This window comes from Impatiens glandulifera, chromosome 4 (genome assembly GCF_907164915.1).
Source record: "Impatiens glandulifera chromosome 4, dImpGla2.1, whole genome shotgun sequence".
NCBI lineage: Eukaryota > Viridiplantae > Streptophyta > Magnoliopsida > Ericales > Balsaminaceae > Impatiens > Impatiens glandulifera.
Window position 1 is genome coordinate 53,013,285 of NC_061865.1, and position 13,492 is coordinate 53,026,776.

The 13,492-nt window shown below is 33.1% G+C and overlaps 1 protein-coding gene across 1 annotated transcript; it reads left to right on the forward strand.

Moving 5' to 3' along the window:
• The first annotated feature begins 12,510 nt into the window (after positions 1-12,510).
• On the forward strand, positions 12,511-13,217 carry LOC124937052 (acyl-acyl carrier protein thioesterase TE3, chloroplastic-like). Its single transcript, XM_047477563.1, has 4 exons — positions 12,511-12,610; positions 12,711-12,820; positions 12,905-13,000; positions 13,095-13,217. The coding sequence occupies exons 1-4, from the start codon at positions 12,511-12,513 to the stop codon at positions 13,215-13,217; spliced, it is 429 nt and encodes a 142-aa protein (XP_047333519.1).
• The last annotated feature ends 275 nt before the right edge of the window (positions 13,218-13,492 follow it).

The following is a 13,492-nucleotide window of genomic DNA, read 5'->3' on the forward strand; positions in this document are numbered from 1 at the left end:
CTACATCACTCCTTCTTCCTCAACAATAAGATTATTCACTAGAAGACTTTGATTGGTATAGAACCCACTACACAAACCCAGTTAGAAACCACATGACTTAACAACTACCTACTTCTGAACTTCTAGCTAACTCTTTATTGAACAGAACAACCTATTTTCAACTTACAACACTGAAGTTTCACACATAAAGAATAGTGAATGAATTACAGAGAACTCTTGGAAAATCGTAAACACAATGCTTTAGAGAAAGAGTTTTTCTTGATAGCTGGATCGTAAATATGATTCGATTGTATGCATTGTGTCAAATCCCTCGTCTGTTGTCCTTGAGTAGAAATATATACTTGAAGTGGACCAACGATCGAGTCTTCTACTTTGACACATGTCATGTGACGGTTGGACGGCTGCCAAAAGTACAAGAATGTATAGTAGGGATATTATTGTAGGGATCGTGGCCGTATAGGACTAAAAGTGTGTTGAATGTTCTTAGAGATCGTGTTGTACTGGAACGTTCAACACATCGTGTGCAATTTGAATATTAGCGTACGTGGTAGTTGCTCATTTGTTGAGATTAGCTGGCTTGTCAGACTACTGATAACGAGAACAGTAGATGAACTCAATACGTAATTAGACGGATGTTTCCTTCAGATATCTAATGAAGTCAGACGTCGTCAGACGACGTCTAACAACACTTCTTCTTTAGACCGCGTCTAAAGAAGTTAGACAACGTCTACTCGCGCTCTTCTTCAGACCATGTCTGATAAAAATAGACGACGTCTGCTGAAAATAGACGACGTCTGCTTGCGCTTTACTCAGACCATATTTGAAGTAATTAGACGACGTCTACTCGCGCTTTACTCATACCATGTTTGAAGTACTTAAACTATGTCTACTCGGTCTTTACTCAGACCGCGTATTAAGTAATTAGACGAAGCCTACTCGGGCTCTTCTTCAGACCACGTTTGATGAAGATAGACGACGTCTACTCGGGATTTACTCCGACCATGTCTGAAGTAATTAGACGAATTCTACTCGCGCTCTTCTTCAGACCACGTCTGATGAAGATAGACGACGTCTACTCGGGCACTCCTTAAACCACGTCTAAAGGAATTAGACGACGTCTTCTCGCGCACTCCTTAGACCATGTCTAAAGGAGTTAGACGACGTCTACTCGCGCACTCCTTTGACCACGTCTTAAGGAGTTAGACGATGTTTGCTCGCGCTCTTCTTCAGACCACATATGATGAAGATAGACGACGTCTACTCACGTATTACTCAGACCACGTCAAAAGGATTTAGACGACGTCTACTCGCGCACCCCTTAGACCATGTCTAAAGGAGTTAGAAGATGTCTACTCGCATTCTTCTTCAGATCTGTACCTGCACAAATGTAAGTTACCCAACTTAGTTTTTTTCAAGTTACAACTTAGTTTTATTTAACCACGTCATTAAAATTATGTCGTTCTCATCTCTTAAGTTAATTAATTCTTCCTTTCTTAATTAATTTACTATTTTTCTTATTTAGTTTAATCCAACATATAGTAAAATAAAAATAGAGTCCGGAGATAGGTACTTCACTACCTGACGGGTAGGGTACACGTTGTAATCCCTATTAGGAATGTCCATTGGAGTGCTGAAAGCATTGACTATATGTCTGGAGGGCTTGAATGAGTGTTGTTGAAAGTACTGAAGCACTACGCCTACTACTTCGGTATTTTTCGGTCTGACGACTGAGACACCTAATTATTAACTAAATCGTAATCAAGAATATCTCATAACTTAAATTTTTATGGACTTAATTTTATTCATACAACATATTTACAAAATATATCAAGAAAATAGAAATCTAAACCAATTTTAAAGCCAAGAATATGGTAGAAACATTTTAGGGTCGGTAGTGGTTCTTTTTTGATTTTTTCGGTCAAATTTGTTTTATTTATTTTAAAATCAAAATTTTCATGGGATCAAATGTTTAGTATACAAAATAAATACTATTAGTGCATTAAATTTCAAGATTAAACCGAATTAAAGACCAATGACCGAGAATGCAAAAGTTAGTTTTTTAAGATCTGTTCTTTTTTTAATTCATTTTCGGTCAAATAGTTCTGGTTTATATTTAAACTTAAATCTTCTTGGACTCAAATGTTCAATTTATAATATAAACACAAGGAGTGTAAAAAAATTCGAGATTAAATCCAACTTAGATAAAAATGATCGATCGTGATTACAGATGACCCTTTATGGTAGGTTTTTGGTTTTTAAATGATATCTGGTTAAAGTGTTTTAGTTTAGGTTTAGATTCTATTATTTTTAGTTATTTGCATATTTTCCACTATTTACAAATGATTAGGCATAAACTAAATTAAATACAAAACCAAATCAAGATTCACACAATATTAAAGAAAGGAAAGACAAACATGCATCATTTTAGTTTTTTTTATTGAATTACAAATGAAATATACAAAATCAAAGGTGATCAAGAAAAGCCTTACATTGAGAATGACATTCTTGATCCGAAATTCCTTAATCCAAGATCCCTAAGCAAGAATATTTGAAACCAAACCGCACTAGTTTTATGTTATTGCTTAAGGATAAGGATGCGATTTTAGGTTTAAGAATTGAGAGCAATGTGGGAAGCCTAGGGATGTGATTGTCAAGAGGAAGTCTTTTTGGCTAGGTTCGCAAGGGTTAGTTTATATAGAGGAGGCAAAGGAAAACTCTAAGACTAAGCCAATTATAAATACCTACCTAGTCAAAAGGGGATAGTTTATAATGAGATTTTCTCTAAGTAAACTATGTGGAAACTTAGAGAAAACTCTTGGTTTTTTACAATGTGGCATGGCCCTCCATTTGATACATCACCAAAGTGAGGTATAAAAATATTTTCGGCCAATAGGAATTAAGAATTTCTTGGTTATGAAATCATGATTTAGACCTTTTTAATTTTACAAATTAAAATCCAATTATTTCTTCCTTCTTCACATGACCCACAGTCCTAAGCTTTTAGGAGGGGCCATTTCGTCAACAAGTTGGATCCTCGGTCGGACCCTCAGTTAGATTTATGCATTGAGTTATACTTGACTTTGACCTTGACTTGCCTTCGAAATGGGCTTTTCTTGAATTGGATATTACTCTCTTGCTCTTTTCTTGAATTCATGGTCTAACCTTTGGCCAGACTCTCGGTCGGCCTTCCAATCGGCCTCGGTCGGATTCTTCAACCCATCTTCAATTTTGGTTTTCTTCAAGATTCCTAAAAGAGGTAAAAAAAATGTTAATCTAAAAATTAAAAACTAACTAACTTTTTAAAATTTAAAGCACCTCACTTTTAAAAATTAAAAACTAACTTTTAAAAATTAAAAGAAAAGAACAAGTCGTATGCCCTTTAATAATTAATTTTATTAATCCTAATTAACCAATATAATCTAATTTCCAATTAATCTAATCTAATTAATTAAAAATCTAACTAAACTAACGAATTTATAAAAAAAACGTTATCTTCTTTTTTTGGTTAATTAAAATAATTCCTAATGAATCCTAATTAAAAATACCTAAAATAAACTAATTATAATAATAGCCCAAAGTGTTTTACATAGACTAATAATCACCTTAACTTATTAAAAATCCGAAATCAATTATTCTTAAAATTTTAGTTGCTCCAAAATTAATTGATTGTTTAATAATCCGTGTAATGAACCCGTACATAAATTTTGAAATGTCAACAGGCTCGAGATTTATAAAAAAGATAAACTACAAAATTGGAGAGTTAAAATGAGTGTCTATAGAATGCCCCTCTTGGACAAGTTTGTAGAAATGACTCGGTTTAGAAAAATGCATGTCCAAGCTTGAACATATGCACTCCGTTATAGAAATTTCCAATTTATAGTTTATTTCGGATTAAGAAAACAAACCCGACGAGCCTTTCGGTAGACTCATGTAAGGGCTTTGCAACCATAAGTTTGATATGTAGTTTCCCTTCAAGATGTCGTGTGAATAACATCACTCTTCACCTTAGCAATTATATTTAGATGATGAAATTGTATTTTAATCACAACTCTACTTATTGATTACTTTCGCATGTGAGTAATGTCGCTCTTCAACTTAGCGGTTATACTCGGATGTGAATGAATATCGTTTCTTAGTTTAGCGAAATGTTCGAATGTGAATGAACATCGCTTCTCAGTTTAACAACGTGTTTGGATGTGAATGAACATCGCTCCTTAATTTAGCAAAATGTTCAAACAAGAAAATGTCGCTCTTCAATTTAGAAATCATACTCGACTATGGATAGACATTGCTCTTCAATTTAGCAATTATATTCATGAGAGAAGTATTGTTTTTTGGTTTAGCGATTATACTTGAATGTAAATAAACATAGCTCTTCAGTTTAACGAGATGTTTGGGCATGTAAGAACATCGCTTTTGAGTTTAGCGAAATGTTTGTGCGTGAATGAACATCACTCTTTAGTTTAGCGAAATGTTCGGATTGAATATCGCTCTTCAGCTTAGTGAAACAATTGGATGATGAAATTGTCACTTGCATTTAAGTCTTGAGTTAGACTCTTTTAACCTTCTAGGTGTTAGCATCTTTTCATCTCTCTTCCGATGCTTCGTGACATTGGATTGAAACAACTTCAGAAACCAATTTTGTACATCCTTCCTTAGAATGTTTCAATAGGACGCCGTGTGCAACTGGTGTTCTTTGAAATTAACATCATCTTTTTAGGGTCTTGTCTTTCGTTGAGACGGTTCACCCTGAGTTTTCTTCGAGGGATTTGTTCGAATATCGTTTTGAGATTCAGATTATGCTTAATATTTCAACCATGCACACTATTAGTCTTACTTCTCAAACTGAGAGGTTGGTGTGCTTTATATTCTAAGGTCTTTGAGATCTTCTCTATACTCTGGTATATTTGATTAATTGATACACTCTTGTTCTTGCGTTTGCAAATTAGACAACGGTATAAATGAACAACAAATAGTGATTTGAAAATCTCAACCTCTATGAGTATTCTTTTTTTTCGATCTCTTTTCTTGATGATAGGGGTGTATCTGATAGACTCGAGTATTTGTTCTTGCTTTGAAAAATTAGACAAGAGTCTAGATGAATAACAATATTGTTTTTGTATCTCAACCAATACAATCTTGCTTGACTTGATTTTTTTTTAGGCCTTAGGTTCTTGTACATGACCTCTATTTGAGATGAGACGCTATACTGACAACATGTTTCTGAGTTTAGGTATTTGTCTTTCACGATCTCCCTCTTAAACATCATTAGTTTAAGCATATGTCGAGCTTGCGAAAGATCCATTTGAAAAACACTTTCTCGAATCTCACGAGTTACATCGGCTCGTCAGGAGACATTTATTGGGGAAAGATTTTTTTTGCATCCCTACTCATTTCTTGAATTTTACTCGTTATTTATCTTTCTGCACTAGAGAGTTTAAAGGTCGTCATCGTTCCTTGAACCATCTATGAAAATTCCTCTAGTATTGACCTATGGGTTTGGTTGTTTAGATTTATGGAGACTGAGCCCGTAACAAGCTGCCTATGTATTCCCATAAAAGGAGAAATTAGGCTCGAATGTTCCATTCTATTGGAATTAGAATGTGTTTTAGGTTTTTACTAAGGTGGCCATTGACTTAAACTTTGATGGGTGGATTTTTACTTAAGTTCTCTATTAAGGTGACAATTGACTCAAATTTTGTTGGGGATTGATTTTGAAACCATTTTTGAACTCCCATAGTGTTGACATAAGGGTTTTGTTGTTTTTAATTTATTGGGATTGAGCTAATGACAAGTTGTCTACGTATTCTCATAAAATGATAAATCAAGTGCAAACGTAGTTTTGAGTGCTGAGAATTGATATTTTGGAATTTTTGAGTTAGAATACTAGAGAAAGTATTTTTGGATTTGATTTTTTAGATTGTGTTTTGTTTGAATCATTTTTATTTTAATAAAAATGCCTCTAGTATTGACATACGGTTTTGGTATTTTTATGTTTATTGGGATCGAATCATGACAAACTACCTACATATTTACATAAAAGGAGAAATTAGGTTTGAACATAGTTCCGAACATGAGTGTTGGAAGTTTTTTTCGTTTTTGAATTTTTATATATTATGGGTTTTAGGTTTGAATTTTATTGGAACTGCACCTAGTGATAGGTTGCCTGCGTACTGTTATAACAATGAGAAATCAGGTCCGAATATAGCTCATAACTTGAGAGTTACGAAATTTGTGATTGGTTTTTGAATTTTGAGTTTTATTTGATTGAGTCTTAGGTTTAAATTATATTGGAACTAAACATAGTGATAAGTTGTTTACGTACTCTCATAACAAGGAGAGATCAAGTCTGAAAGTAGTTCATAAATTGTGAGTTATGAAACTATTTGGGGGGAAAATTCAATTTAGTTTAGATAATTTTATTTTAATAAAAATCCTTCTAGTATTGACATAGGAGTTTTCGGTTAGAAATCATCTTGATAACTTAGAATAATTTATAATTTTATTTATAAAAAAAACTTGAATGAATTCCATTATGTGCGCTCTAGTGGAGTATCTCTTGAGCATGTCAACATTAAAGGGCGCTAAGATTTCTTCTCCATATAAGGTGGACAATTGCGTGACGCCACCTAAGAAGACCTTCTTGACGAGGTAAGGTCCTTCCCACGAGGTTTGGAATTTTCCTCTAGGTCTAGTATCCATAGATTATTCTATTAGACTAGGCATTCTTGAATGTTTTGAGGCTTCACTTTCTCATTGAATGCTCAGTCCATCCGACTCTGATATGCTTGAGTATGACATAACTCATCTAACCTCTTGTCTTTCATCAGGGCTAGTTGATTTTATCAAGATTTGCACCATTCTTCATCCACTACATGGCTTTAGAGGAGCACTCTTAGAGTAGAAAACTTAATCTCGATTGGTTGTACAACAATAATCATGTAGACTAATGCAAATGGGGTGTCACCTGTCGATGTTTGAATGATCGTTTGATTGTCCAGATGGCATAAGGCAAATTCTCATGTCCGTCTTTGTTTGTGATGAAGTTCTTGTTTGTTGCTTCTACTGCACCATTTGGTTAAGGACAGTATGGCGATGACTTGTGATATTCAATTTGTTACTCATCTAGTACTTTTGAGTACTTCTCCTTCGAAGTGGTCACCATTGTCTAAGGTCAAGGCTTTAGGAACTCTATATTGTGGATGATGTTGTTCTATATGAACTTGGTGACGTGTGATAACTTCAAGTCTTGTAAGATTGAGCTACGACCCACTTAGAGAAGTAATCGATGGCTACAAGGATGAACTCGTGTTCGTTCGAAGCGTGAGGATAGATCTTTTCGATGATATCGATCCCCCATGTTTAGAATGGCCACAACGACGTCATGTTGTATAGTAGATATGTCGGAGTATGCTTCAGATTAGGGTACACTTGACATTGATGATATTTCTTGACATAAACCACACATTCTTGTTCAGCGTTCTACAAGTAATAGCCGAAGCGAAGAATCTTCTTTGAAATTGATGATCCATTCATGTGTGGGCCACACGTGTGTATGTGGACTTCATCCATGATCTTGATTACTTTGGATTGATCGATACACAACATGTTTTGACCATCGAAAGATCGTCGGTACAACTTCCTAGCTAATAGCACATAGTTGGTGGTGTATTGACGCAAGGCTCTCCTTTATTTCTTCTAGATTTGTCGAGGATACTCACCATGCTCGATGTACTTCTGTAGAGACTCGAACCATACTTTATGTGTTACATTTGTGTTGATTATCGTCTTCTTCTCGAATTCTTGCTTTTACTTCTGTTGAATCTTTATGGGTTTGATCTTAATTCCTTTCGGTATTTGCGTCATGGCTACCAACGTGGACAAGACGTCTATGAATCGATTCTAACTCCTCTAAGTGTGTGTGAACGTTACATTTTTGAACTTGGCTATAAAATTTTATAATTTTTGATGATAGGGCTTCAAGTTTTCTCATTTTACTTGTCATTCTCCTAAAACTTGTAAAATGACTAAGTTATAGTCAACCACCACTTCTAATTGTTTGCCTCCTTTCTTGTGAGTTATTTTTATACCGGATAAACAAGCTTTGTACTCTACTTCATTGTTCGTCACAGGATATTCGAGCTTGACTAATATAGGTTTGTATATTCCTACAGGATTGATGAGTAAGATTCTGATGTCGCAACCTTATTTTCCTCACACATCATTGAATAGTAACTTTCAGGTTCATGTATCTAAGGTCTATTTTCTTCTTCTATCTCTTTCCCCTTAAATTGAACCTCATTGCACCATAAAATGGAGAAATCTCGTCAATCCTTTGAAATCGTCGACCTTCAGTTTTAACTGAAAATTGAGAAAGGAAGCGATAAGAGTTATCGGAAGCTTTGAAGACATATGTCACCGTCGTCTGTCACTAGTTGAACAACGGAGTGTTTGTCGGGACCGGGAAAAAGACAAATGACTAACTTTCTAAAGATCTGATCAGATGAAGTGGAACAGATTCAATTAAACAAAGTGAAAACAAATGCAGTCTTCTTAATACATATTTTGGTATTTTAGTTTATTAATTTTGATGATCAATGACAACACAGATATAAAGTTGTTTTTTTAGAAAAAACTAGAAAGAAAACCTTATATATAGAATAATTTTTTTTAATATTTTATTATTTCAAATATTAATAAAATAATCAAATTAGTAAGGTAGGGTAATAGCGTGGGTGTTTAACAAGGGAAGGACTGTTAATAACAAGTGATGATTCTTAAGTATACATGTACTGGTAGCATCAAACTAATCGGATATAAGTCACCTTCAAATACTGATGTTCGGATATAAGTCACCTTCAAATACTGATGTTCGGATATAAGTCGCCTTCAAATACTGATGTAAATGCTATTGCATTTGGTTTGTTAATGTGCTTGTACTAACGGGACCCAACTCCATCTCTACATATTAGTACCACCTCTTCTCTTTTTCATAAAACTGAAAAACATAATTCTCATAAAATATAATCTTATTCATATTAACATAATTTATTTTAATAAATTGAAATTTGATTGCAAAGTGGAGTAAGATTAGGTTCGGTTTTGGGATGAGTCCAATTATACAAATGTCTAGGGTTAGGGTATTCTAACCGGGATGGTATTAGGGCGAGACAGAGAATGGATTCATCATTTCAGTTTAGTTTTATTTTAATAAATACTATTACAAAAATTTGTGCATTTTGTTTATTATTATTTTTTAGATTAATTTTATATATTTAATTATAAATAATAATATATATTTATTATTATGTTAAGATAAACAGTTATAGAAGGAACTAACAAAGATTCTTGAAAAAATGAAAATAGTGAAGGAAAGAAGGTAAAGAAATTAAAGAGAATCAAGGTGGAGAGGAAAAGAAAATTTGCTATAATGCGAAGGATCAAGATGGAAATTGAAGATTAACCTCAAGTTTTTTTATTTTTTGGAAAAACGATTTAGCGTCATTTCATTAAAAATTCTCAAAAACGGGAAAAAAACCACGAGTTTAAGAGATCATTCTAGACAAACCTAAAATGATTTTGAAGTCGTATCATTCTGAATAAAAGCAAAAAATCGTAACTGAACTATCTAATTACAATGTTTTCGTTTCTAATGATTTTAGTAAACGGTAAATTCCAATTTCTGCTAATATTTCAATTATGCTCCGTATTTGGAACTTTTCTCCACGTTCACGCAAGTGCGCCACAATCCGAGACTATGTCTCTCTAGAGGATGAACCTCAAGTTTTTGTTGAGGAAACTCAAGAGAAAAATACTCATATTTCAAAGCTGAAATAGAAAATTCTAAAGCCGATAAAAAAGATTCTAAAACCAATGTGGAGTCTGAAGTTAAAGCGAAGATAATGAAGACAAGATCACATAAATTCAAGTTAAAGATAACAAAGGTAAAAGTCCTAGAATTCTCATAAACAATTTTTTTTTATCAAATTAGAACGGACTCGTACAAAGAGAAAATTCAAAATGAGAAACAACAATACTTATCATCCCCTTTTATACAATCTCCGTTCATCGTCAGAGAAAGATGAAAAGGAAGGGGAAAAATGTTTCTCAATGAAAACGAATGACATGCGAAAATACCAGACTGAGATGGTTATGTTTGAATGTAGTCTTTTCTGTTTGTATTTTCTAATTTTTTTAGAATGTATGAATGTTATTAATCAGTTTTTTAGGATCTTTTGATTGTCATCCTTAATTATATTTAAGATTTGTCTAGCTTTGATTTCTAACCCTCCCACTTTTTGAATTTTAATGAAATGGTTCTAAACGTTTTCCAAAAACAAAATTTGAAATTAAATTAATTTTTTATCTAAATTATTTAATTATATTTTTGTAACTAAATAAATTAAATAACTATTTTCAAAACTCTATACTAATAATAGTTAGGTTGCCTAAAATAATGCTTATATTTCTAATAGAATTTAATTAGGGTTATGACGGTCCCATAAACTATAACTTTGCCCAACTTTATTTAATCACTTCGTGTACCTACGTTTAGTGAAAATATACCCCCAAGTCTTTCTCTCATATCTCTTTAAGCATTCACATATTAGAACGACTTTGATTAATTTATTTTTATTTTCTCTTTTTTATTAAATTTTATTATCTTCCACTTAAATCAAAATTATTTTTTAATGATAATTAAATGTGAGACTTAATATATTTTATTTAGACTTACTAACTTATTTTATAAAGTCACATATATTTATGGAGGTAGTTAATTTATGTACCTCTATAATTACTAAAGGGTATTTGTACGTTTAATAGACAAAATAAAATAAAATAAAATATAGAACTATAATCATGCAAAGAGTATTCATGACCATGAGGAAAAATAATTGTACTTTTATGCATCTATTAAGTTAACAACACTGAAATAAAAATATACTATCAAAACAACACATTTGAATTACAATTTTTACACGTCCTCTCATCAAAATACATGTTATGTTATGATACCCTCCAACTTTCACTACAAGCGAATGGAAAATTTTTGGCCAAAGTTATTGCAACTTAATCGTTTAATTTCAGTCTCCTTTTTGCGTTTGAGTCTATTACTATGTAAAATCTAATATGTCGTGTCTTCCTAGAACTTAATGTATGATTATGCTTAAGACATACACTTGTTATCACAAATTTTCTTTTATTCCGAATAACTACATTAATCTTAATTTTACCTGTTTACTATCTTCACCATTTTTGGTTCATACTTTGCAAATGCCGAATTCGGTTATTTGGGCATATGATTTATAGAATTCACGAAGTTTTTCTCTGAAAAAAAAAGTTATTCCAACATTGAAAAAAGTTATTTCAAGTTATACGGAAGACTTAACGTGTCTCTTTAAGTTTAGTGCATTATATGGCCTATCCAACGTTGAATATGACCTTATACATCGTTGGATATAGCCTTATACAATGCTAAATATGGCTTTATATAATGTTGAACATTACATTCACTTGCACTAAACAATTTTTATTTATTTATAATTTATCGTTTTTAAATTGGCTTAGGTACAATAATATGTAATGAGTTAGCGCTAAACATGGAATTCTGAACTAAACTTTTTTAAAAAAAAAACGACTTAGCGTTATTTTATTAAAAATTCTCAAAAACGGGAAAAAAAATTCACGAGTTTAAGAGATCAATTTAGACAAATCTAGAATGATTTTGAAGTCGTATCATTCTGAATAAAAGCAAAAACGTAAATAAACTATCTGATTACTATGTTTTCGTTTATAATGATTTAGTAAACGGTAAATTACAATTCTTGTTAATATTTCAATTCTGCTCCATACTTGGAATTTTTCTCCACGTTCCCACAAGTGTGCCACAATTCGAAATTATGTCTCTCCATAATTTTTTAACACTTCTGCGGGTTCTACCATAGACTCTCGCATTACGTTACTGCCAAATGTTGTAAACTACTGCTCCAAAGCCGCACTTAAATACGTTTGTTGCGAATTTGTTTCATTTACCTTTGAGTAGGGCTATCTCTTATTACAAATAGATAATTATTTGTTCACACCACTATATAAGTGAAATCACCGATAAAGAGAAAAATGACCCACCGTCATCCCGAACAAATTAGAGTTTGAACGGAAACGTCCAACAATTCTCCAGTTTCCCGCCATCACAATTCACGGATCAAAAGAAGAAGAAACATGTCACAAAGTCTTCTCTTTGCTCTTCCGGCAACAGTTCCAAGTTCATCTTCGACGGCAAAGTGGTCGATCGGTCACCGCCGTCCTTTTGGAAATTCCAATCCGTCTGTACCTCCTTTCCACATCCTGCCGCTATCCCGGAAAGTTCTCCGGCCCTTTCTTCCTCCAGTCTTCTGTAGTAACAGTCTAGCTTTCGAATTCAAGAGTGGTCAAAGGTACTTGTACATTCTTCCTAAATTAATTAGCTTCCTCTTTTTCTTCTGCAATTTATTTGAAATGAGGGTTTTCAGTATGCGTGGGTTCCATGAAATTGAGATGCAAGTGCAAGACTGCGAACTCGATCAATATGGTGTCGTAAACAATTCCGTTTATTCAAGTTATTGTCATCTGGGTAACTATCATCGTTCAAGCTAATTAGATATTGCTGTGTTTTCATGTATATATATATATATATATATATATAAATGCTTTGTTATTCCTTCCTTCTAAAGGACATCACGAATTGCTGGAAGCGATAGGAATCAAACCAGAGGACGTTGCTAGTTCAGGCGAAGCCCTAGCTTTGTCTGAGATGACACTAAAATTCCTCAATCCACTAAGAGTAAGACCTACTATATATGATGGGTTTTTTCTGAAAATTGAATAGTAATCTGAATGACCCTGAATCAATGTATATGTTATCTAGAGTGGAGACAGGTTTGTTATGAAGGTGAAAATAACGAATTCATCAGCAACTCGACTATACACTGCATACTCCATCTTCAAGTTTCCAGATTATGAGGTTTAATTTCTTCAAGGCATATTTGTTGATTAACATATTTTTTTTAGTAGCATTAATCATGCTTAATTTGTTTCTTTTTCTTGTAAAACAAAAGCCTATTCTTGAAGCGAAAGCGACTGTAGTTTGGCTTGGCAAGAACTATCGACCTGTCCGATTACCAGCATATTTTACGTCCAAACTTGTCAAGTTTATTCGACAAAAGAATCAATCCAACTAAAGCTAACATCTGCATACTGGAAAGAGAGCTATGTTATTTCATTGTACTGGGACTGAAAGATTTCAAAATAACATCATCTTCATCAGGATTATAAAGAGAATTATACCCAAGTAGAAGAGATAATTTGTACTACTTACAATCTTATTTTACTTTTTATGGGTATTTAGTTAGACTTATCATCGTATCGTATTATCTCGTCTTGTCTTCCATTTCAATCCTTTCTTAAATCCAAACTGTTTTCACTTAAATTGTCTTTAATGGATGGTGACTATAAT